Below are 25054 nucleotides of genomic sequence, written 5' to 3' on the forward strand. Positions count from 1 at the left end.
TTGAGTTTCTTTTTTTGCTAATTATTTTAGTTATTAAAAAATTGTGTTAATGCTATGAAATCAAATGAATAAAAATAAAAATAAATTATTATTGTTGGATCGGGTCGAGTTGTTTACCCATCCCTAATTATATCTAAAACATTTTTTTTTTTAATTTAGAGTCAACCTATTGGATTTTTGGATCCATTGAGTTTAACTCGATTTGGCCAAAATCCCATCCAATAAGGTTGGAGCCTCCAACCTTCATTTGCATCTGATTCGAGCCCAAATTTTTCAGATCAAGTCCGGTCATTGGTAGACCCCCTATTTGTATGGGAAAAAATTTGAGTTGTGACATGACAGACTTGATCTAGGTGGTTCCAATAGATGTCTAATGTAAATATCAGTAAACTTCTAATTATACAATACAGATAAATATCAGAGTTCTAATTGTATAATACATATCAATGATTTAAAAAAAAAATTCTGCGATCAAGAAAAAAATTGCTGGATCAAAGAAAACTTAATCATATAGATCAAGATGATAGACATACGATGAGCAAGAAGCCAACATAACAGGTTAAAGGAAATAGCTTTTAAGTCACAATTGTAGGGAAAAAGCCCAACGAATATCATCTGTCGCTATCTGTAGGACTTTGCCTGAATGCAATCAATCATGTCTTCCGATGCAAAATAACCAACCTGTTGAAACAGAAAGGTTACCGATTATGCAACAAAAATATGCTGTCATACAAATATGCTGACAGATAAATAGCAATACAATTCATCTAAGTAGGGAAATTACAATATGCACAAGTCTCAGCTAAGGATGCCTTGACTACCCCGACCCAACTCTGCATTACTAGCATGTTTGAGTCTTAACAGTTCCTTAGTATGAGACAAATGGGGAAACTACAAATCAGGGCCATACATACCAAAAGGAAGAAACTTGTTATCATCCATTGGTGTTTTCTAATTCTTTGTGGACTTGTTCAAACATAGAAAGCATTGTTGTGTGCAAATTTGCTATTTCTACAAGTGTCTCCAGAGCTGCATGGAAAATAAAATAAGAAAATTCATTGCATTCTATTTTACATATTTTCATGAGCACTTGTGATAAGTTACAGACCTCTCTCAAATGATAATTGTGCAGATCGAAGCTTTGGGGAGACCAGTACTCCGAACACTGACAATGATTTTTGCCGCTGCTGCTGAACATAAGACAGATGAAACAACATTTATAAATTTGTTCAAATTATAAAACTGTATTATTCAGGAGTTCATCAAATTCTCTGAATATAATTAATACTGTCAGTTCACCAACAGTTATGTCATTTGTCTCTCCAATGTAATTTTGCTTGTGCGACAAACAACAAAGGTACACAGACTGATGCTTCTCTTTATGTGGATATGCAACAAGAGACATAATCCAGAAAAAGATTCAATACAAAATCTAAAATACAATATCCTCGTAACAAAAATTTAAAGTCCTAACAAATTGATAGTCGTAACATATGCAGAACTCTTACTTGGTCAACAAGAATAAGTGGAGTTCCAGTCCTTGTTGAGACTTTCTCTTCTTCACAAGAGAGGAAAAAATTGAAAAAGTGAGAAAAGGCTAATTAAGGAGATGTCACGGCAAAGCAAACTCCTGAATACGACATAAAATCAAACAGTGATTTTTTATTTGGTTTTAACTGATACAAAATTACCCACAATATTCCCTAAAAGAAAATCATTCAAGTATATATTTTCAAAAGACATCTACAAATGTATTTTAAGTTATTTACGGAGAAGTCCTGCTTTAGCAGAACCAGCACTGGCAATGGCCCTAGGTTTGATTGCATTCGAAAATTTATACATCTTGTGGAAGATCCCATTACTCTACTTCATTATTTTAAAAGGACTGCACTCACATACAGGAGAAGATATTATACCAGAGAGCTGGGAATTGTTCCGGTGTCGTAGCTGTGGACTTAGAGATTTCTCTTCTCCGGAAGAACGTTCTCCATTATCAGAGGATGCCCATTTGCATAAAGTAAAGCAAGGTTGCGACTCCATGGAATCAACTAGAATGCATTACATTTTACATAAGTAACATCATTTCTCAAACTTTAAGTTCTCTATAACTCAAAATCTTCCCACTCATCATACAAATCACTATCAGCTAAGCCCTTAGTGAGTCAAACAAAAAATTACCATCTTGTTCAGATACTTTCAGTGAAGTAGCAGCGGCGTGAACTTTAAGATCTAACAAAGCGCCATTAATGCGTGAAGCTCCCATTGCATGCCTGGCGCTTGCCAATTCCAGCCACCCCTGAAAGCAATTTTCTTACCAATTTCTTCAAACTTTTAACATGTTTTAAAAAATCAAAATATCACATTAAAAACCCATATAAGAAAAAACTAGTAAGAGATTCGATCTATATAGTAAAGTTTCAGTCTTGTGAATTAAAACGGCATGTTTATTTCTATTATTTTACCTGGCTAAGGGTCGAAGATAAAGAATCTAATAGAGTTAAATACCCATCCAATGAATCCAAAAACTGCAACAAGTACTCATCTTTGACTTGCTTTTGCCTTCCAATCCCATTTTCAGCGTTGCCCTTTTCCTCTTGGTCTTCCATCATGAGCAATACTGACGAGCAATTCGACCCTTCGATCAAAAAGACACCCGTGTAATTATTTTGACAATATCGTGGACTTCTTCGTCACTTTCTTCAAACTAGTCAAATTAAGTAGAATAATTCAAAATACAAGGACCATAATGAAAACAAATGCGATCTTTCACAGCTTGTACGACGTTTTCACCGCCTATGAATAGATTAAAAATAAAAGGAAAAAGAACTAACTAACTGACGTCAAAAGAAAAAAAAAATCTAGGTTCTTGGAATCTGATGGAGGGAATTGTGAAGAAATATCAGCAAAAATTTAAAAAAATTAAAGAAGAAATGAATCGATGGGACGAGTTGCAATCTCGCTTAATTTCGCAATTTAAAAACGCTTCTTCAATTATTGAAAGATTGCAGGTCAATACAAATCTTACTTATTGATTTAATTTCAATTAATTTGCTTATTTATCTATATTCTAATCATATCTCTCTCGTTTTTAGATTCTTCAAGATGCTAAACATTACGGAAATTTGAATTCTATTGGTGGTATTGAAGCTGCCGTGTTACGAAAACAAATGGAGTCTTTGCAGACGATTTTGCTTTCAATGCAAAAAACACTGTAAGCTTCTTCTTTTTTCGTTTTTTAATTATTAGTTTCATTTCATGAATTGTTTGATTTCTGAGAAAATGCGGGAAAATAATGTGCATTATGAGGTAACATGGAGTAGCTACTTTGGTTGACTTATTAGTTGTTTTAAGGAGGAATGGTGTTTGATGTATTGAACTTTAATATAGCGAGGAGTTTCGTGGAATTGTTTTATCGCTCGAGAAGTTTCATCGTGATGGTAAACAGCTAGTTAGAGGTGGCTCTAATCAGTTAACAGTGAAACAACTGCAGCAAAGAGTTGGTTTGAAGCCAACTCTTGCAGATTGCTTGGATGGGCTTATGATTCTTTGGGATATGCACAATTCAGAGTATGTAGTTCTCGAAGTTTAGTTTCAACAGTGTCCTGAATATTGCTTTTGTTAAGATCGAGTACATTTAGATTCTAAATGAAGCTTGCTATTTGTTTTTTGCCAGGTATGTGCTTAAAATATCACTGGTTTCAACACTTTCCACACTTGCTGTAAAACCCTGGTATATGGAAATGTAGCATATTGATACCTTGTCTCTTAATTGTTTAAGGGTCATTCATGTTAGTGTTATGTCTTTGCAGTTGATTCAGTTCACTTTTCTCTATTTTCATGTATCTATACATTTTGGTTGCAAGAATCGTGATTATAACTTGAACTCTCTACAATTCAGTACTTTTGATCTAGGTGCACTTCAGCAACTCTTGGTTGATCAGCCTAACATCCCCAAAGAGGAAGGTAGGATCTTTCTGGTTTGAAGTGTATGGATTTCGCATATGTGCAAAAATTTTTATTCTGTGTGATAAATATGAGAAATTATTTGAATATTTAAATCAGGGTGGCTTCTGTCTTGGAAATATTTTGTGGAGATCAATATAATGAATTAATCATCATTACTAACCTGTCTGCCCATCCTTATCTTGTGTTCATTTGGAAGTTCCTTCTTAATTTACATCTATTTTGGAATGACTGATGATTGAAATTATTTTCCTCTTTCATATCTTCTCCTGATTGGGGCTTCTTTTGTACTTGCCAGTGCAATACATTTCTGAAATCATATTTGCAGAAGAAATTTGTTGACTCTCTTTGTGATACTGAAAGCCAATGTCTTGTACATTTACTGCTACATGGAAGTGTCATGAATTGCCAAGTGCTCTCATTGTTCTTTGGGAACTCATGCTCTGCAATACCAAAACCAGCAAAATGTTTGTGATCCCAAAGATAAATGAAATGATGAGTTGAGTGGTGACATTCGCGGCACTGTGATCTTCATCAGCAACTAGTCCTTCACCAAGATTTTCTCCAGTGCATTATGTTAAACGAGGTTTTTTCAGCTCACAGTTAATGTGTAGTTGATATGACTTGATGATTTACTTATGAACCATCATTTGCTGACCATATGTAGACTTTCAAAAGCACACCATTATTAGTTATTTTTCCTAGGAGTTCATCATATTTTATCACTGTCAACATGTGTGATACTCCAAGTTTTCTCTTGAATTGTATTAATAGTCAAATACTTACCACTATATTTGGGCCCTTTTTAACTTTGAAGCTATATTGTTTTATCTTGTACTTTAATAACTTTTTGTAGGGTATGTTTTGCTTGTTTTTTAATTTGTTTCTTATTTGATCACGCATATAGGGTTTTGATACAACAGGACATGATTTGGAATGTTGTGCGTAACACACCCCAATCATGTCTTACCATGTGGGACTTTACACACTAGATGTGAATTGTCATTATCTAATAAAGATCTCTTATTTTAATAAAGGAAAAGATAAATTTAAAAAATGAAGTGTATTTTTTTTATTAAAAAAATTACTATGTATATATTAATTCAGTAATGAAAATATTTTTATTTTAACAAAATGAGAATATTATTAATAGATAAGAAAACATAAATTTCGATATATTAATAAATAAGAAAATATATTTTCTTATATATTAAAATTTATAAATATATTCGAGAATGAAGGTAAAAGGTATCTTTAGATTGTATTTATTTTAACTTATATTTAAATTTAAAAAAAAAAAAAGAAGAAGACTTACAAAACAGTGGAATAAATGGATGAAATTTTCCGACTATAAATTATATGAAAGTTAACTTGGAGAGACCCAACTAACTAATTATACCACTCGCTAACAATCACCGTGGTGTACGAAAACACAAAAACGACATCGTTTGTCGTCCGTCTGAAATTCTGAACTGTGTTCTTGACTTCTTGTCCTGTCATCTTCAGAGAGATATTTATTATTTATTTTAGTTTGAAGTTTTTTTTTTGGGTTTTTGATAGGACTAAACAGCTGTTTTCTTTTGTTTGCTCGAACATCGTTGGGGCTTTGTAGTGGGGCCCACTGCTCTCAAATCTCTCGATGAACAATTCTTTTCTGTTCTGTTGGTGATGTAGCTGGGAGTCAACTTTTTTACGATGGCTCGCGGTCTCGGCTTGGCTTCCCCTCAATTTTAATTTTGTTTTGTTTTTTAGCTGCAGTATCCTCATCCCTTTCGTCAACACGCGCAGAAATTCCAAAAAAGAAAAGTCTTTTATTTATTTCCTTTTTATTATTTTAATTTTTTTCATCTCTCTTCCTATCTCAACAAGTTCGAAAAATCGAACCCAAAAGAGAAAGAATCCCTAATTCAGATGCTATTTCTATCTTTAATCACTTAATTTAACCAAATGGCCGAAGAAGAAGTGTTTATCCGAATCCATTCCCTAGAGCAACTAAGCTAGAATTACGCTTCTGTCACAGGAGAAAGGTATGTCTTAAGTTTTGTTAACTAGAATATGATGAGCTGGATTGTGTGGTGATAAGCATCAATTTAGCTTTTTGGATTTTTATTTGTTTGATTTAAATTCTTGATAATTGACCCAATTGATGACAATCCTTAATTTACTTACTTTATTTTTTTATTTTTTAAAATGAAGTTCTGAAGTCATATTAGCTATGGAAATTTTGAATTTTCTTTGGAAAATCTTGATCGAATTCAACTTTCCCATTTGGTTTTAATGTTCCTTTACATTTGTTGGTACTTTGATTCTTGATGCAATGGTAGATTATGATGTTATTCTAGTGCTGCTGCAGATTTCAGCGACTGATTTGATCAGATGGCTGGAAGTTGGGATGGAGGTTATGACTCTGGTAGCCAGTCAGATGGGAGCTACCACTTTGAAAGACTGCACATAGAGCCTATTTACGATGCATTTGTTTGCCCTTTAACAAAGCAAGTCATGCGTGATCCTGTCACTTTAGAAAATGGACAAACTTTTGAACGCGAAGCAATTGAAAAGTGGTTCAAGGAATGCAGGGAGAATGGAAGAAAGCCGGTGTGCCCTTTGACACAAAAAGAACTAAGGAGCACTGATCTTAATCCAAGTATAGCTTTGAGAAACACAATTGAAGAGTGGAATGCTAGGAATGAAGCTGCTCAATTAGATATGGCTCGTAAATCATTAAATCTTGGCAGCTCGGAGAGTGATATTATGCCGGCTCTGAAGTATGTTCAGTATTTTTGCCAATCAAGCCGATCAAATAAGCATGTTGTGCACAATTCCGAGCTGATACCTATGATAATTGACATGTTAAAGAGCAGTAGCCGCAAAGTTCGGTGTACGGCTCTTGAAACCCTTCGAATCGTTGTGGAGGAAGATGACGACAATAAGGTTGGTCAAATGTTTGATCATTTTTGTGCAACTTCATTGACATATCTAGCACGGATGCACTTAGTGCCTCTTCCTTTTTCTTTGTTCTGCAGGAAATACTAGGCCAGGGGGACACTGTGCGAACAATAGTTAAGTTCTTATCTCATGAACTTTCGAGAGAGAGAGAGGAAGCTGTCTCTTTGCTATATGAGCTCTCTAAATCTGAAGCCTTGTGTGAGAAAATTGGTTCAATCAATGGTGCAATTCTTATCTTGGTTGGAATGACAAGCAGCAAATCAGAAAATCTTCTGACTGTTGAAAAGGCTGAAAAAACACTGGCAAATCTGGAGAAGTGTGAAAACAATGTGCGGCAGATGGCTGAAAATGGTAGACTGCAGCCTCTTCTTACACAAATTCTTGAAGGTATATTTTTCTTTTGAGAAAATAAAAAAATTAAATTTTGAGCGTTGAAATCACGGAACTGAATATGCACCATACATTTTTCTATTGAGGTTTCTTGTCCTCTCTTTCTATGATCTGCATGGTTGATGTATTTGCGGCCTGTGAGTTGTAGTTCAGTGATACATTATTTGTTTCTTTAAGTTGTTGAAACATAGCAATCATCTCCTCAAATTGTTGGTGGTAGAAGCATCTATTTAATTTTTCTTCAGTTGGTTGCAAATTTTAAAGTGCAGGTTGCCTTTTATGTTGTTAACAATCCTACAATTGGATGGATGCAGGGCCACAAGAAACCAAACTGTCCTTGGCTGCATTTCTTGGTGATCTGGCTCTAAACAGTGACGTGAAAGTCCTGGTTGCAAGAACTGTTGGTTCATGTTTGATCAATATTATGAAAAGTGGTAACATGCAGGCCAGAGAAGCTGCTTTAAAAGCTCTTAACCAAATTTCATCTTGTGAGCCAAGTGCCAAAGTGTTGATACACGCAGGAATTCTTCCCCCTCTTGTAAAGGACCTCTTTACTGTTGGTTCCAATCATCTTCCGATGCGACTGAAAGAGGTCTCGGCTACAATTCTTGCTAATGTTGTGAATTCAGGCCATGACTTTGATTCCATCACTGTTGGACCTGACAACCAGACTTTGGTTTCAGAAGATATCGTCCATAACCTACTCCATCTGATTAGCAACACTGGTCCAACGATCGAGTGCAAACTTCTACAGGTTCTTGTTGGACTCACTAGTAGCCCCACAACAGTCCTCAGTGTGGTCTCTGCCATCAAAAGTTCTGGTGCTACCATCAGTTTGGTTCAGTTTGTTGAGGCTCCTCAGAATGACTTGCGTCTAGCTTCCATTGAACTTATCCAAAACCTCTCCCCGCATATGGGTCATGAATTAGCTGATGCGCTACGGGGTGCAGTTGGACAGCTTGGCAGCCTAATAAGAGTAATATCAGAAAATGTAGGAATCTCTAAAGAGCAGGCAGCAGCTGTTGGCCTTCTAGCTGAACTACCAGAGAGGGATCTGGGCCTGACACGGCAGATGCTAGATGAAGGTGCCTTCGGGTTAATATTCTCTAGAGTGAAAAGTATCCAGCTGGGGGAAACAAGGGGCAGTCGCTTCGTGACACCATTTCTCGAAGGACTTTTATCAGTTCTTGCAAGGGTTACATTTGTCTTGTCTGATGAACCTGATGCCATTGCTCTCTGCCGTGAGCATAATCTTGCAGCACTCTTCATTGAGCTGCTTCAGAGCAATGGACTTGACAAAGTACAGATGGTTTCTGCAACAGCATTGGAGAACTTGTCGCTGGAATCCAAAAATTTGACAAAACTGCCCGAGTTGCCACCTTCTGGTTTTTGTGCCTCAATCTTTCCATGTTTCAGCAAGCAGCCTGTCATAACTGGATTGTGTCGGCTGCACAGAGGATTATGCTCTTTAAAAGAAACTTTTTGTCTATTGGAAGGGCATGCTGTGGAGAAGTTGATAGCACTTTTAGACCATACAAATGAGAAGGTGGTTGAGGCATCGTTGGCAGCACTATCTACAGTGATAGATGATGGGGTTGATATTGAACAAGGGGTGATGGTATTGTGCGAGGCACAGGGAATCAAGCCCATTCTAGATGTATTACTCGAAAAACGAACTGAGAACCTGCAGAGGAGAGCAGTTTGGGTGGTAGAAAGAATCCTGCGGACTGATGATATAGCATATGAAGTCTCTGGAGACCCAAATGTCAGTACTGCTCTAGTTGATGCCTTCCAGCATGCTGACTATAGAACACGGCAGATTGCCGAACGTGCCCTGAAGCATATTGATAAGATACCGAACTTTTCAGGAATCTTCCCAAACATGGGATGAGTTTCTTCCAGATGTTTTTTTTTTTTTTTTTTAATCTTACAAGGATGAGCTCCTGTATGTAATTCTTCCTTTGCGTAAGCAGTTTTGACATTTATGGATATTGTTTGTGAATCGTCGAACTGCAGGTAGATATTGTTGTATAAAGATGTTCAATTTGTAGAGAATTTCCAATGCCATTAATTTGTTCTTAAGTTTACTGTTTTTCATCAATTCCACATCTTCAAATGCCTTGTCACGACTTACTGCTTATTGAGTCGGAATGCGCTTTTCTCCAAATGCAAAACTATATAACGGCGCGGTGTGTTGTGATCTATGAATTTTATTTGGATTCTACTCCATAAGGTTTCCATACTTTCACACATTATCATTTTCATCCTTAAATTAGTTCATATTCCATTCATTCATTAGTTTGAAATAAAAAGGTGGGAATGTTGACGTTGAAGAATATTTACCAAGTATAATTAGATCTAGATCTCGAGCATTATGGAAAATATGACTCAAGAACATATTGTCAATGTGCAATCTTCCAAAACAATCGGGTCTCCTGTGCTAATATGGTTGCTGCTTTTTAAATTTTTACCTTGCTGCAATTGTGGGGGCCTCATACCTATTTGATTTTCTTTAAATCTTCATGACTTTTTAAGAGATCTCTCCTCACTCTCATTTCATTAGCTTAAATGTTCATAGTACGTGATTCTAAATCTTAATTATGAGTATTGCATGGTTATCACCAGTTCGAATGTATTGCTTAATCTAGGTCAGCAAGGCAACTTTTAAAATAGCCAAATCTAGGTCAGCAACGCAACTTTTAAAATAGCCAAAAGCATTCAAGTGTGACTTTGAAGTTTTAAAACTTCTCTGTATGTCTTCCAAGCGAAAGAAACAAGAGCCAGGAAGTTCAACGAGAAGAACAGATATCACATTATCAATTTAACATAAACAATAAGCTCTTTTCCACCTAGTCAAGACAACACAAACAAGATTGAAAAACATGAATAATTTATAAACAGTGGCAAAGAGAGTACATAAATGGCTACATGTGAAACATGCCTCTTAAATGAGCCAGGATAAGATACAGAAACTAGAGGCAGGTGCCAAGGTTCAAATCAACTGTACCCAAAGAATTTGAAATGAAATTTGCAGGTTCAAGCCTAAAATTTCCAGCATGAATCAGCACATACGCCAACAAGATTACAGATGTAAAACGGCCAATGATTTAGTCATGCATGAAGTAGCATCCAGTTCATAAGCCATGTGATTTCTTGAGATATGGCTCCAGTTCATCCTCTTTTCCGACACGTCACATACAGTCAAGAAGTCCAGCACCTGACCAAATATCTTAAACATTTCGACACCAAATATATGGTTTCTGTCCGCAACAAATGCAGCATTCCAGTCCATTGGAGCATCAGGATGTACAGAGACCTCAGTCCAGGTGAGGTACATGAGATCTAGCTCCCATAATTTTCTCACTGCCTTGTTTCTACAGCCTATTTGACCATCCCCTTCACACCAGGAGACAGAAAGCATGAATAGACGACCACTAGAGGATACAAGTTTTGGGTAGTACTCAATAACACGGGGAGGAAATGGAGAGGTTTGGATTCCAATCCAGAAGCCTCTTTCTATGTCATATCCTGCCAGTTTGTCAGTCTCAGAATAGACATAAAATATCCCATTGCAAACAACTCCAGAAGAAACAACCCCAAAATCTACTGGCAACCTCTGGATTTCCATCCATTTATTGGATACAGAATCATATATTTCTCCAGAATCCAAGGGCTCATCCCAAGATCCCAGGCCTCCTACAGCAATCAAAACAAACCTTTTACTGGCTTTTGTGATTGACTGATCACTTTTTTGTCTAATAAACTTATATGACTTTCTGTTGGGCAACAACGAACCTTCAAATCCATCGAAAGAATTTCTGTATTGACGCCTTAGTGAAAGCCTATGAGGATCCTCATAAACATCTGACACCCCACCAAGTCGTGACCTGGGGAAACGCCTATCTTGATGACTCTGATGACATGGGATGATAGAGAACTCCGGACTCACCTCAGATATTCCTAAAATAGGCATTGATCTGGCATATCTCATAGATGCAACTTTCCGCCAAGATTTAGTTAAGGGACTAAATACCAATACCCCTTTGTGCGTCTTAAATGAACTCCTATCCACCCTCCCAAAGCTGGTCAAGCTTGAACAACCCCCAACAACATAGACATCATCCATGATGCTGACAACAGAGAACATGAATCTTCCTTTGAGAATACTGGCATCAATCCTATGCCACTGGTCTTGAGAAACATCCAGTGCATGAATCTCCCCAGAGCAATAGCCATCCTTAACAGCACCAAACAGAAACAACCAAGGATTTTGATGCAAACCTTCCCGTCTCATCTGCAGAAACCGAGGAGTGGTAGTCAAGTATCTCCATTTCTTGCACACAAGGCGAGCATTCATAAGACTCGTCAATGGGAGTCTCACCAAGCACATCTCCAGAATGTCATCCGGAAGAAAAATGTGCATCCTGCTATTTCTCACCGAATCTTCGAGTTCCAAGTATTTTCTGTTACTTTTCTTCCAAAACTTCTCTTTCACCCCATATGAGAAACAATCCACTCCCACTCCTATTTCCTCAGAACCACAAAATGGTTTGTATCCCTTTCCTTCTTCACTAGCACTTGACCTCCTCCTACTACTCGGATCCCCACATTCCTCTCCAGTTTCAGCACCTACTTTGCAACCCCCACCTCTTCCATATAATGTGAGACATTTTAAAGACACCCCTTTCACATCATCCTCGTCATCCCCATCATAGTTTCTTAGATTCTTATTCCTCAATTTTCGGCTAACACTTCTAACAAGCCGTTTTGACACACTCAAAGATTCAAAATCCCGACGAAGAGAATCCTCCTCGCCAGTCGGACTCTCACAAATCATTCTTCTCTTTTCCTTACCAAAACCTAAACCATATTCTCATTTCTATCTTCATACAAGCTCTTCATCCAATAAACCCACATGATGTCTGCTTGAAGCACAAGTACACAATTTAAGTAAGTAAAGGTGAAAATTTCAATAAAATCACACAAACTTAAACAAAAAAGGTTCTTTTCCATTCTCAACAAAACAGAGAGTAAAAACAAACATATTCAAATTTATCAACAGAAATGTACTTACACATGTACAAAAATGAAAATTTTCAGATCCACAAAACCCTAAAAACGTACTTTTACCACAAAAAGGTTCACAAAATACACAATTCATAACGCTCATTAACCAGCTCGAATCATAACCGTCTGATCAAATATCATAAACACAAGAATCAAGCAATTACAATAAAAGCAGACAGCAGAAACGTTGCGAGATCAAAACGCAGCGTTTATGAAACTTACAGAAATGTGAAAGCAAAATCGGTTTCTGCGAAGTGGTTGAATGTGAAAAAGCAAACAATATAAAGACGAGATTCCAGATGTTGGTCCTGTCCGAGCGGAAGCAAGTTTTAATTTCGTTTATTTATTTATTTTTTCTGTTTGGTTATTTAAATTTAATAGTAACTAAAAATAAATAAATAAAATAATTGAAACAAATAGTTAGTATTTTTGTCCTCCGTGTTCGTGTTCTGTTGGTGCGGCTAAAATTAGTAAAAGCGACATAATACTGATTAATAAAAGCGACTCATCAGCTCCTCGCTTTTCCATTTGGCATTCTCTATCTCTGCTTTCCATTTTTCGCTTTTATTTTTAAAATTGAGTTTTGTTTGTGTACGGGCGCGTCCTTCAACGGTTATTGTCCGATTCATATCGCAGCCGTTCGATTGTAAAAGCGGAGGCGTTATGGGCTCGGGTCCCTGTGGATTTGGACCCACGCAGATTGTGATCTTGTGAGGTAACACTAGTAAATTCGTTGCTTTAGTTATGCACGTGCGAGGTTATGTTGTGTTTGACTGTTTGTAACAGTTGACACAGCGGAATGCCCGGCAACGAAGGTGGAAGTGAATTTTCATCGGTTGCCCCTCACCTCTTATTAAGAAAAATCTTTGAGGATTTAAAAAATTTTCGTTTTGCTTAACATTAGAATTAGAAATTTGTCAAAATCGGTTTTGATTTTGACCACCAAAGCAATAATAAGCAAAACTTCAAAATTTAGTTCGATAATGAGAATGTTGGAATTAAATTTAAATAATTGATTGAATAGTACTCTAATTAAGTTGTGTGTGGGGCAGTGCACCATACATTTTTCAAATATTTCTCTTAGAAATGTATCCTTAATCTACATGTAAGAGAGACCCGAGTCCGTTCTAACTTTATCAAAATGTTGATGAGTAAGTAAGCATAATTCATTTATTACCTCAAAATATAGGTAGTATTATTTATAACAAATGGTGATCAACTCCCTCCTATCAATTTAAAAACAAATGGTAATTGAGTCCCTCCTACTAATTTAGTCTCACATATAAATTATAGGGACTTAATCCACTCTTATCAGTTTTGGTTGATAACATATTCTAAAAATATTATCAAAATTGAAATAATAAAAAATAAATCTTTTAAATTATGATTAGGGTGATTAATGTATGTAATTAACTACTGTTATACAAATTTTAAAAAATAAGTACTATCAAGGATTTTATCTTATATGAGTTTTAACTGGATATGACATTCATTTTATTAGATGGTATAATAATAATAATTTAACAAGCTTTGAAACTCAAGTTATATCTTTTAACTTTTAGGTTTTTTAGTGGGATTATTGTTTGAAGGAATATACAGCGAGATTAATTGGTGGGCGCATCATTAAATTTCACAAATATAGGATAAGAAAATGGAAAGCATATTGGGGTCATGATGACACCAAACTTGGAAATTATAATACATGATGGCCAATGTAGGCATGGGGCCACATGACCTTTCATTTTAGGACACGTAATATATTATGTCGATGGCCCGTAACTATTAATACCGTTTTTCTCCGCCTCAAACTCAAAAGGTGTATACTATAAACATTTATTTTTCAAACAATATTTACGTAGAAGACCATCATGGCCTCATGGGCCGGACAAGCGATCGATGCCCAACCTGATTGGCTGATCCAGTGTGGGCCGGTGTTTTGGTCAATAATTTTTAGAATTTGTCCATGCCTAAGGTTTGATTTAAGCACGAGTTGAACTATTGGCACCCCTTTATAACCTTTATAAAACCATTCTCCTATTATAATTACAATAAAGACGAATTAAATCTAAATGTAATTAAATTCATATACTATTTCTCTCTCTATAAGTTTCTCTTGAGAACTTTACACCCGCACCTACACTAATATCTTTTATTTTCCTCTTTTCTGACAAACACATTGCATTCTAATTTTTTATTTTATATTATTTTCTCGCTTATCATTTTTTATTTCAAAAAATTAGGAAATGATTATTTGAGTTTATTTATAATTCTACTTAATATATATATTTCAAAAATTTATAAACAAACTGTAGTTATTTTTTTTAAATCAACTTTGTAATTAGCGTTGAGTGAAAGAAACTGAAATTTTATTTTATTTTATATTTAAATCAGAAAGAAACTAAAAAAAATTACATTTAAAAAGGATATTTTGGGAATTTAAATAAGGATTTGACAAGAAAAGGGGTTTGAAAAAAAATTTTCCGGGCGCTGATGATTGCGTTTGACTGTTTAAACACAGAAGCCGAAGGGAAGAAGAAACGAAAAAGAAGATGGCGAAGTCAGTGACTTGTCTTGTAATTACGCTCGCCATTTTCTCCGTCGCGGCTTCGATCGACGAGAAATGCGGAGCCTGCAATGCCGTTGCAGTAAGTCTTTACTTGATTTTAAAACAGGAAATAAAAGCATGACGGATCTAATTTATGGTTTGAAAATTGGAATAATTCTGTAGGAGGAGCTAGAGCGTGGACTTTCAAAGGTATGAACTTTATCATTTTTACATAGGTTTAATTTTGATGTTCCTTTATAGTATCTTGATATGCAATTGGTATTTTATTAGGAAAAAACGAGGAATCATTTGGATTTGAGACATAGATTGGACTCCAAAGGCCAACGTGAAGGAAAGTTAATCGATTACAGGTATAAAACTGAAATTGTATCTTTTGCTCTTTCATTTTTTTTTCTCTTTTGTTACAGAATTTTTGTTCAATGCGATCCAGAAGTGTTAGTTATTTGTGTTAGTATGTAATTGTTGAATGATGGTGCTAAAGTGTCTGCAAGATCAATCACGGAATGCTTATGATAGGAAGTGGCTGATGACTATGTATTTTTTGCAGAGTAAGTGAGCTTCGAGTTGTTGAGCTATTGGATGGACTTTGTGATAAGATGCAAGACTACACTCTGGAGAAGGTACTTTTGATACTGAATTAGTTTCTTCATTGTGTAATGTTATGCTTTTTGTATTGGAGCCACTTGGAAGAAAAACCTGTTTACAAGGTTCAACTTATTACCTAAAAATTTTCACTCTCTGGCGCATGCATTTTGGCTCATTCATATCTTTTGATATCCGTCGGTATATTTATTGTTTTTGCAGATAGATTCAACCAGACAAGATTGGATCAGAGTAGATAATTGGGAAAACCTTTCCATTAGTATGTTATTATTTTTTCATATCATTAACATGGTAATTTCATTACTTGTTCTAGCTAACGTGCTGGTAAAAGTTTTGTTTGGGGCATCCATGATGCTTGTAGTTCTCTGAGCTTTTTGTTTGATTGAATTAGACTTAAGTTAAAAGATTCTTTCATGTCTGATGATATGACCTCAGATTTGCGATTGAAACTCAATAATTCAGCTTAAAATGTCTTTGTGATTGGACTTATGCATCCTTGGTTGCGTTGGCAGTTCATCAAAATGGTGCTTAGTGTTGCAGGATATTTGATTGATTTCTTTGCTTTCTCTTGATGACTTGCGCTACATCCAGCATCTTTCTTGCAACATTCATGACTTTTGAACTTATTTGTTAGGTTTCATTAAGCTTCAATCAAATTTACAAGTACTTCTTTGTTTCTAGGTAAACAAGAAGCTAAAGCATATGCTAATGATATTTCTACTTATTGTGGAAGGTGAGACATAAAATTTTTACCATACCACTTTATATGCCATTTAGCATATAATATCAGTAATTAATCAAGTTTCTTATAATGAAATAGGTTACTTGAGGAAACTGAAGATGAGGTGAACTTTCTTATATCTGCCTATGAATAACTAGCATTTTTGAAGTCACATTTGCTTGTCCGTGAGATATTTATATTGAGAATGATTTTGATTGCTGTTGCAGTTGGCAAAATTGATAAAGAAAGGATCACTTAGAACAGGAGATGTAAGCAAGGTTCTATGTGAAGATTTGAGCAAGCACTGCAACAAGTCAAGGTAATGTTGACTATTCCTTACCCACTTCCTATAATGCGTAGAATTTAGGAAGCGTGTACTTTCATTTAAGAGAGACACTTTTCTAAACCATTATACTCATGCAAACTGCTCATGGCTTGTCGTCTGTGGTGTTTCTATATATATATATATATAATATGCAGTGGCTCGCAGAGACTGGAATATTACAGTAATGAATCTTATGGAGAACTTTGAGCTTCCATGCTTATTGCTTCATCAGAAGAAAAGAGTTGAAGTAAATTAATTGTAGAACAAAATTAAAGACGGCGTCCCTCCAGAAGTGGCTGGGATATGCTTGTGAGGATAACTGAAAAGAATTTAAATCTAGTTCGACGCATTTCTTTTTTCAAATTCAAAAATTTCAGTAACGCTGTGTTTAGTCTTTACTACTTGTATCGGCGACATCTTCCTTTTTTGTTTTATATTATTTTTCTTTGAAAGAGGCGTGACTAGTCTATTTCCTTGTCTACACGTAAACTTCCTTTCAAGTTTCAAACATACATATGCTAACTTCATAGCATCCAGGCAAACAGCTTGCCTCTGGGAAACCAACCACAATAGTCTACTAATAATACATCTTATTTTTCAGAAGCTTAGCAACTAATAATGCTATCTTCTTTTTTATAAGCTTAGTCTAATCAACGGATCAAATAAGATGATCATTAGATTTAGGGTAAATGCTCTTTTAGACCATATACTTTGAGCCAATTGCGTAATTGGTTCTTGTATTTTAAAAATTACCTTCAAAGTCAGTTGTCGTATATTTGTTTCCGTCAAAATCTGTGTATTTTCACTTGTTCAGATTCAGCAATTATCAAAGAGACGGCTTTTTGCGTAGTTTTTTAAATTACAAAGGTTAATTAGACGATCGATTCAAAGTGTGGCGAGTATCTGTACAATCAACTCTAGAAAGTTTGAACAATGAAATCATCTCAATTGCAGAGGATCAACAATTAACAAATTCAAAGTCAAGTTAGGGGCAGGTAAAGACCGTAACTCTGTAGAACGAAGGCCCTACAATTGAGAGTCTATTTATCCTCTTTGTCTTTGGCATCCTGACACAAAACAAACGTAAGACGCGTTTTTCTCGTTACCAAAACAGTTTGTCATGGTCAACTACACATTTGACATTTCTCTAACTCTCAGAGACGGTGGGGACCCTCACCCTCACCACACATTTGACTTCCTCCGTCTCCGATTCATTTGTTTTTATATGCTAACTAATTTAAGTTGAAATTACCTCGATTACATTCACTCAATCGTTTGCTCTGTCGCCCCTACTTATCAAGATGTTGAAACAAAGTTCCAATGACCCATTCGTAATTTAAATTTTCACTAGATTTATTAATCTTTATCATTTCAATTGCATATCTCGAATACAGAAGAAAGCAAATATGCCGTCATGGATTTATGACCCAGTTTTTTTTTTTTTAGAAAAAAAAAAGAAAAAGAAATTCTATGTAAAGCAATTATTGCAGCAATTTAATGAACTCGTATGCTTCAATTTCATAATAATAAACTAAATTCATTAAGCATACTAATCAACTGATTCAAATCATACAATTAATGACTAAATGCAGTTTAATTTTTTTTAAAAAAAAGGCATAGTATATCAATCACTTCATTTTCATACTATTTACAATGAAAAAAAAAATAGAAAATGAGGAAACAGTACAAATAATCAACTAATTGATTCCTAGTACAACATGACTTTGACTTATCTCGGATGTACAAAATCAGCAAACTCAAAGAATGAGGAGTTTATTTCCTCTGAACGAGCCTGAATGTCGACCATGGCTAAGGAAGCAGTAGCAACAACAGCAGCAGTAACAAGACCAACAAGAATAATGCCCTTAACCACAGGATCCTCCTCCAATGAGTACACACAGAACTCTTTGAATTGAATCATCTCCCTATTTCATCAGTTACCATCAAGCACACCCTTGAGTACATTCAGCCCTTCTGCTGAAATGCTTCTACGAACACGGGACGGTGGCATTTCTATCCGAGGGGGAGGGTCTGGCGAGAAACAAATCACGATCACAGTTAAATTGTCACAAGTATTGCGCTTGAGTGCTTCTCTAACGAGCTCTCTTGAACACCTTTCGGGATCATTATGGAGCATCAATTCTTTCCTTGCAACAGTCACTGCACCCTGGCTACTCATGACATCCCACAAGCCATCGCAGCCCATTATCAAGAACTCATCATCCTCAGTCAAAAGTGTTTCCTGCAACTCTGGTTCTGCACTCAGAGGACAGGCAGAGCCCTTTGGACTCTTCATGTGCCAGTCTCCAAGAGCTCGTGCCACAGATAATTGGCCATTAAGGTAGCCGTCATAAACAACTCCCCCAAGCTTCTCAATTCTTAGTCTTTCAGATGTGCAATTGGGTTTGTGATCTTTCGACATCTCAATTGCTCTACCTCGCCTCCCCAGCACAGCTCTACAGTCCCCAGCATTTGCAATTATCAGGTTCCTGTGAAGAGATAATTATGTCAGCAGCAATTCAAACGATTGGTTCTCTGGGTGTGGGATACAACTATAGAATTTCCGTTTTCAATCAAGAGATGGTCAATATCTGTAGACAAATTCACTTTAGCAATCTATCTTGAGCTATGTCACCTCCCACTGTCACCTCCTATCCTTCTTTATCTATGTCAAATTTGAGTTAGCAACCCTAATCAACACCCGCAAAATCATACATAATGTCAGAGAAGAGGCTCCTGACCTCTTGTTTCTTTCTTCTCTTGTTATATTATTTACTTACAGCTTGATATAAACTACTGTACAAATCAATATCGTTATGTATAATCCAAAATAGACAATTTCCAGCATCACTGGTGGTGATAAGGGATGATTTACAAGAGAAAATTCAAAACAAAAGCAGCTTTGAAGTTAGATTACCTTCCAAAAATAAGTGCAGTTAGAGCAGTGGTGCCAGATGAAATATCAAGAGAACTATTATCTGCAAAAGCATAATCAGCCCGCACAAAAGCACTCTTAATCGCCTTCTCCACACAAATGGGAAAATGAGAGTCCTCAACTATGAATCTAAGGATGTTAGCTCTAACATACAATGCCGCATCCGTACCTCCATGGCCATCAAACACCTGTCCACATATTAAAAAATATCAGTTCCTGAACCAGGATGAAGACAGCAGTAAATTCTAAATAACCTCCGACAGTCGACATAAAAATACATATTTTATTTTAGAAACGTTGAAGACAACAAGAATCAAATTAAAAGGAGATTTTGATTAACTCACCCCATAGAAAGCTCCTGGCACAGGGAAGTCTGCAGTGGTACCTAGATGGTCAGTAAGATTATCTATACATATGTGTTCATCCTCCATATATTGTTTAGGTCCTATCTCAGCACAGCTTCCTGATCGTAACACAGGTAAAAACTCTGATTTTTCATCAGAAGATGTCTTGTTGACAACCCCAACATCCATTGCCTAGAGAAGGGTAAAACAGAAGTGTTATTAGGTATAAAGCATTTCTCAAATGCTGTCAGCAAAGAAACAATATAGATCATACTAAGACAAAAAATTGGAAAAGGCAGAACATTTATTTGTCCTTCTATTCTCTAGAACAACAAAAAGTAAAGAATTTCTAGCTGTTTTGGATCACATTGGTCGTATGTAAAACAATATAAGAAAAGTGAGGTTGTTGCAAGCTCTAAAACTTCAAGAGAAATTTAAGGGAAGTTAAAATACTTGTAAAAAATTTGTAACTATTTATAGATGCCAGCAACCAAAAACATAATGATTGAATAAAATGTAAGAGACAACTAAAAAATGATGTCAAAGGATGAAATTACCAAATCAGTCGCCGCGAGCAGCCTAGTGGTGCTCCCACATTGCCGCATAACTGAAAGATGCCGAGGAGGTTTTCCACTTGTCATCTGTTTTGTATTATCCACATTATTTGCATTCTCATTTTCCCCAGCGGATCCATTATTATCCTTACTGTAACCATCAATTACTGTAAATGGAGGTGAAAAATCCATACCCGCTGCCATATTCTCCACTCTATGTCCTCACACAGACCCTTAAACTCAAAACAACCCCTCTCGTAATAGCTTATTGTTGTTAGCCTTGATACTATTATAAGGTCCTGATTTAACCAACTTCACTCTCTGATGAATAAGATTCCTTCTTACGCTAAATCAACAAACAACAAAGCCTGAAGATATCATCAAATTAATATAAAATCTTATGCTCTGTAAAGATTAATCAATGAAAGTACCTAACAACCCTTTATTCCCTTTTCAATCAGAAACTAAGCTTCTTAAATAACCAACCTAAACTTCTAGGGCAACTTGATAAAAAAATCAGAACTTTACAGTAGAACTATCAAATTCTCCAAAACCCAGATTAAATTCGAGATAATTCAACCAGAACAATCAAAATTCAGCATCAGAAGCTGCATAAAATACCTCAAGATAAAATCATAGGAGTGAACAGAAATGTAAAAAAGAAGGGGGAAAAAAAAAGGAGCTTCAATAATTACAAGAAACGAAAGTTAGAGAAACTCTCACAGACGAGGATGATGATTCTTTGCTTTTTGTGTAATAAATAAATTTCCAAATTTGATCATCAGAAAAAACAGAAAAAGTTACCTCTCTCAATTTGATAGAGAGGATCAAAAGCTGTCTAAAAAGAGAAAGATTAAAAAAGGACTAAATAAATTAAACTTGTTGATGTTTGGTTGGGTACCGGCGATTCCAGGTAATTCTGTGGAACGTCTAGCTGTCTCGGGAAATTCCCGAACCGACACGTGGTGAGGTATGGTTGGTTTCTGTTCTGTTTTGATCGGATGGTTTCATAATTAGTTCATGGGGTTGGTGGTGGCAGTGCGTCCCAGCCGTTGGATTTTCGTATGTGCGGTAGGATGATTAGAATTGGTTCGAGAGTTAAGTTTCGGTCACTGCAGTTAGACTTTGGGGGAGTTGAAAGCCGTGGATTGGCGCGCTCAACGTGTCGAGTTTTGATTGGTTATAAAGTTTGTTATTATCGGCTAAGATAATGTACCATCGACAGTTGTGATGAGTTTACTCACAACGCGGCAGGGGCAAACTTTTGGAACTTGACTGCGATTGTTGTGATTTGTCAGATTAATGATGTGCAGGATTGGGATAGATCAGTAGCCATGGGATAATTGCTCTTATAATATGCAGAATTTACCTCAAGATCAATGAAAAAGAATATATATATATCATCAAAATCCAATTTGTAGTGATCCTCAAACCCGTTTACTGTGGTAATTGGGGTTGCGTCGGGGATGTTCCCAACAATATTCTTAAATGGAGGCCCAATCTCCAAGTATTTAATTTCTTATTTTTTTAGATTGCAAATAAAAGTTGATAACTTGAGAAACTAAACTAATGATAATAGTTGATAATAGAGGCAAATTGCCTACAAAATTGAACTTCTAGATAAATTAAAAAAATTTCTGTTTGTGAGAGGGGAGGGGAAAAAAAAGGGGGGAAATCGACTTAAACTCTAGAAGAAGAAGCACAGCCGCATATGGCATAACATTGAATTCTTTAAAAGACTTTAAAGAAGAAGAAGAAAAATGATCAATCAATTGCAGCCTACAATGAAACAATTGGGCTAAGGAAGAAGAAGAAGAAGTGAAGAACAGCCACAGAACATTCATGAACAATCTCAAGAAGAGTTTGAAGGTGGTCATCTGCAATGTTTTGTGCAATTGATAGCGATACTTAGCTCTCCGTCAGTGGAAAACTGTGAGATTGGCAACAAACTCTTCTGAGAGAGGAGGGATTGAGTGAAAAATTATAAATTCGGGTTACTTTTTGGACTTTTTTGTTTTAATTATTCACTTTTGTTTTATTTTATTTTATTTTTTTCCATGACTGCTTTGAAGTTGCTTTAAGATAAGATACGAATTATAACTACATATATAAAGTGATAAAATTTGGTTCAAAATTATTCGGGTCGATTTCGAGAGCCCGATAAAATCTCCGAACCCAAACCCGAATTTGGGGGCTTGGGCTTCTCCCCAAATTTGGCCTGATCATATTTCCGAGGTTTTTTTGGGCCTATACCCGCTTTGATCGGGCCCCTACGGGTTTGGCATTCTTGTTATTGCAGTTGTATAGAATAAAACATCAATCCAAGATGTCGTTGTTGAGTTTGTCTCTACTACTAACTCTAGGACATTAAAAGTATGTTGTTGTAAATATATGTTTATTGGATAATGAATTACACAAATTATAAATTTACTAATTTATCATTCGATTGATGAATGTCACATCATTTAAGAACTAAGTTGGGATGTCTATCAAAATTTTATAACATTTCGGGTAAATACTCTTGTAGTCTTTATATTTTGGATTAAGTATTTATTTAGTGACTATATTTTGAAAAAAATGCTCCTATTAATATATCCATGCTATTAATTATTTTACATTCTTGCTCTTACTTTTTCTTTACTTTGAGATTACTTTGATTTTTTTTTTTTTTTTACATTAATGTCTCCAAGATTGTTTCAAGGTTATTTCAATAAAAGTCAAGAGGTTAAAATAAAAGAAAAAGGGTATGGGTGTAACATAATTAACAACAGATTTGTCTTGGGACATTTTAAAAATATAGGGACTAAACATATATCTAACCCAAATATATATATATATATATATATATATATATATTAAACCAGCATTTACCTACCTATTATTTATATTTAAATAAATGAAATTAGCTAACGTGAATTCAGAATGTGATGTTAAAATGAAATAGTGTGGTATTGTGATTGAAAGGGATTTTTCCAATAAAAGCGAAGAATACAATCCACAAAATGAGTCAAGATTTGTTTTTTCAATTCAGTTCAATTTGAATTAAATGAATTTAAACTTAGAAAAATAGATTTGTTTAATAAAAAGATGAATTCAGATTCGAATCACCAAATAAACAAATGGAGTCTGAATTTGAGGTTACTAATTTGTTTATTCATTTAGAATTCATTTAACAAACAAGGATAAATGAATCATAACTGAATCTATTTGTTTAGGTTGGTTTAACTAAATTACTTGTTTACCGTCTAACTTTTAAAATTTGCATGTAAAAAATTTAAAGTTTGAAGGATAATTTTATAATTATAGATTTTTAATAATAAGACAAATAATAAAAGAAAGGCAATGAACGAAAGACCATAGACATGTTTAACAGTTTAAGATATATTTACTATTTTCTTATTTATTCATTATGAATCTTATCGTTTCCTTATTTTTAATTGTTTTGGATTTTGACTATTATTATTTATTTATTATTTTGTAAGAATTTGATTATTTTGATAACATGGATTGTAATGCTTATGTTAGAAAATCTAATTTGTAGCTTCATTTGGATGAACCAAGATAGAAAGATTGATTTAGACATTCTAAATTTTTGGAAAGGAAATGAATTTCACTAACCTCACCTGTCTTCTATGGTTGGTGATATGTTGAGCACTCTTATATCTAACGTTGCATCTGAATTAGCTTTTAGTGTTGGAAATTGAGTTCTTGGTCAATTTTGAAGAGTATTGAAGTTAGAGACAATCCAAACAATTATTACGACAAGAGATTGAATGTTTGGAGAGATTAGTAAGACTTACTCATATAATTAATTTATTTTCCTTTTATGATATAATATTCAATTGTTTATAGTTTAGCCTTATTTTCATAAATTATTGTAGAAAATCATGATGCCACTTTGCCCAGCTTATTACAAACACTATGAACATGAGCATTAATAATGCTCCATATGTAGAGAGTGCCAAGGATCCTAAATCCTAAAGATAGTATGGGAGTGTGACAAGTAAAGGTTTTTCTTGCATTTGTAGATTTAGTCATGTTATTTCTTTACAATATGACAAAGTAGTACAAATGTTATATAAATGATATTTTGAATATTACAGTAACTTTTATTTATATTGCAGCATCTTGATATCATTATTTTTACTTATTTATATGCAGAAACCTTGTTTTCAAGGTGACAAAAAACAAAATGAAGAAAATTGGAGAAGTGGCTCTAGCGTCAACTATACTGAAGATACGTTGTTGTTGGCTTTTGTGGCAAATGTACTTAATTAATTACATGTGCGTGTGACAATGGAATTCAATTTAGGCTTAGCTATTCTTTTTTTTTTTTTTTTTTTGTTTCTTTGGGTTACATAAACGTGCGAAAGTCAGCCCCATTAGGAGGATTGTGCTGGCTTCTTTCGTGATTGTTTCACACCCTCCAAAACAATCACGACGGACGCATAAGTCAGCCCCATTAGGAGGTGAATTGAAACTATGCAGCCCAACAGATGAGGGAAGTGCAGAATTAGCAAGAATGTGATGGCGATGGTGATGGCTCACCGAAGTGTCAACACATCGTAAATGAATTAGCCAGTAGCCACTAGTCCAACTCCATATAATATTTTCGCTTTCAATCATAATTAATTAGCAAA

The 25054-nt window shown here is 35.2% G+C and overlaps 6 protein-coding genes across 20 annotated transcripts; 3 read left to right on the forward strand and 3 right to left on the reverse strand.

Moving 5' to 3' along the window:
- Positions 1 to 344: 344 nt before the first annotated feature.
- On the reverse strand, positions 345 to 2649 carry LOC102621952 (uncharacterized). Of its 12 annotated transcripts, none has more exons than XM_052441382.1 (7): positions 2463 to 2648; positions 2179 to 2296; positions 1917 to 2048; positions 1509 to 1555; positions 1109 to 1187; positions 915 to 1029; positions 345 to 681 (listed from the first exon to the last, which is right to left on the reverse strand). In XM_052441382.1, exons 1-6 carry the CDS (start codon positions 2607 to 2609, stop codon positions 935 to 937), a joined length of 618 nt encoding a protein of 205 aa, XP_052297342.1. In that variant the 5' UTR covers positions 2610 to 2648; the 3' UTR covers positions 345 to 681; positions 915 to 934. The 12 variants fall into 12 exon arrangements, with proteins under 12 accessions (XP_052297342.1, XP_052297341.1, XP_006473811.1 ...); XM_052441381.1 differs by having other exon boundaries at positions 1109 to 1190; XM_006473748.4 differs by having other exon boundaries at positions 1509 to 1558.
- A 166-nt stretch (positions 2650 to 2815) lies between these two features.
- On the forward strand, positions 2816 to 4754 carry LOC102623240 (hypothetical protein). 2 transcript variants are annotated; one of them, XM_006473754.4, is made up of 6 exons: positions 2816 to 3008; positions 3093 to 3211; positions 3388 to 3567; positions 3674 to 3742; positions 3899 to 3963; positions 4262 to 4754. In XM_006473754.4, the coding sequence occupies exons 1-6, from the start codon at positions 2877 to 2879 to the stop codon at positions 4303 to 4305; spliced, it is 609 nt and encodes a 202-aa protein (XP_006473817.1). In that variant the 5' UTR covers positions 2816 to 2876; the 3' UTR covers positions 4306 to 4754. The 2 variants fall into 2 exon arrangements, with proteins under 2 accessions (XP_006473817.1, XP_006473818.1); XM_006473755.4 differs by having other exon boundaries at positions 2819 to 3008; positions 3674 to 3730.
- Positions 4755 to 5432: 678 nt separating this feature from the next.
- Positions 5433 to 9381, forward strand: LOC102623719 (U-box domain-containing protein 44). 2 transcript variants are annotated; one of them, XM_006473757.4, is made up of 4 exons: positions 5433 to 5990; positions 6306 to 6894; positions 6987 to 7296; positions 7614 to 9381. In XM_006473757.4, the coding sequence occupies exons 2-4, from the start codon at positions 6340 to 6342 to the stop codon at positions 9188 to 9190; spliced, it is 2442 nt and encodes an 813-aa protein (XP_006473820.2). In that variant the 5' UTR covers positions 5433 to 5990; positions 6306 to 6339; the 3' UTR covers positions 9191 to 9381. The 2 variants fall into 2 exon arrangements, with proteins under 2 accessions (XP_006473820.2, XP_006473819.2); XM_006473756.4 differs by having other exon boundaries at positions 5438 to 5990; positions 6317 to 6894.
- A 791-nt stretch (positions 9382 to 10172) lies between these two features.
- Positions 10173 to 12756, reverse strand: LOC102624208 (F-box/kelch-repeat protein At5g42350-like). Of its 2 annotated transcripts, none has more exons than XM_052441379.1 (2): positions 12589 to 12756; positions 10173 to 12221 (listed from the first exon to the last, which is right to left on the reverse strand). In XM_052441379.1, exon 2 carries the CDS (start codon positions 12134 to 12136, stop codon positions 10382 to 10384), a length of 1755 nt encoding a protein of 584 aa, XP_052297339.1. In that variant the 5' UTR covers positions 12137 to 12221; positions 12589 to 12756; the 3' UTR covers positions 10173 to 10381. The 2 variants fall into 2 exon arrangements, with proteins under 2 accessions (XP_052297339.1, XP_052297340.1); XM_052441380.1 differs by lacking the exon at positions 12589 to 12756 and adding an exon at positions 12374 to 12574.
- A 2069-nt stretch (positions 12757 to 14825) lies between these two features.
- Positions 14826 to 17050, forward strand: LOC102624676 (uncharacterized). Its single transcript, XM_006473760.4, has 9 exons — positions 14826 to 15011; positions 15095 to 15121; positions 15203 to 15282; positions 15480 to 15552; positions 15737 to 15794; positions 16217 to 16268; positions 16356 to 16380; positions 16484 to 16575; positions 16737 to 17050. Exons 1-9 carry the CDS (start codon positions 14916 to 14918, stop codon positions 16786 to 16788), a joined length of 555 nt encoding a protein of 184 aa, XP_006473823.1. The 5' UTR covers positions 14826 to 14915; the 3' UTR covers positions 16789 to 17050.
- A 1089-nt stretch (positions 17051 to 18139) lies between these two features.
- On the reverse strand, positions 18140 to 21279 carry LOC102624971 (probable protein phosphatase 2C 27). The gene is made up of 4 exons (XM_025096507.2): positions 20418 to 21279; positions 19861 to 20052; positions 19499 to 19704; positions 18140 to 19070 (listed from the first exon to the last, which is right to left on the reverse strand). The coding sequence occupies exons 1-4, from the start codon at positions 20616 to 20618 to the stop codon at positions 18515 to 18517; spliced, it is 1155 nt and encodes a 384-aa protein (XP_024952275.2). The 5' UTR covers positions 20619 to 21279; the 3' UTR covers positions 18140 to 18514.
- Positions 21280 to 25054: the final 3775 nt, after the last annotated feature.

Source organism: Citrus sinensis, chromosome 5, assembly GCF_022201045.2.
Source record: "Citrus sinensis cultivar Valencia sweet orange chromosome 5, DVS_A1.0, whole genome shotgun sequence".
NCBI classification, from domain to species: domain Eukaryota; kingdom Viridiplantae; phylum Streptophyta; class Magnoliopsida; order Sapindales; family Rutaceae; genus Citrus; species Citrus sinensis.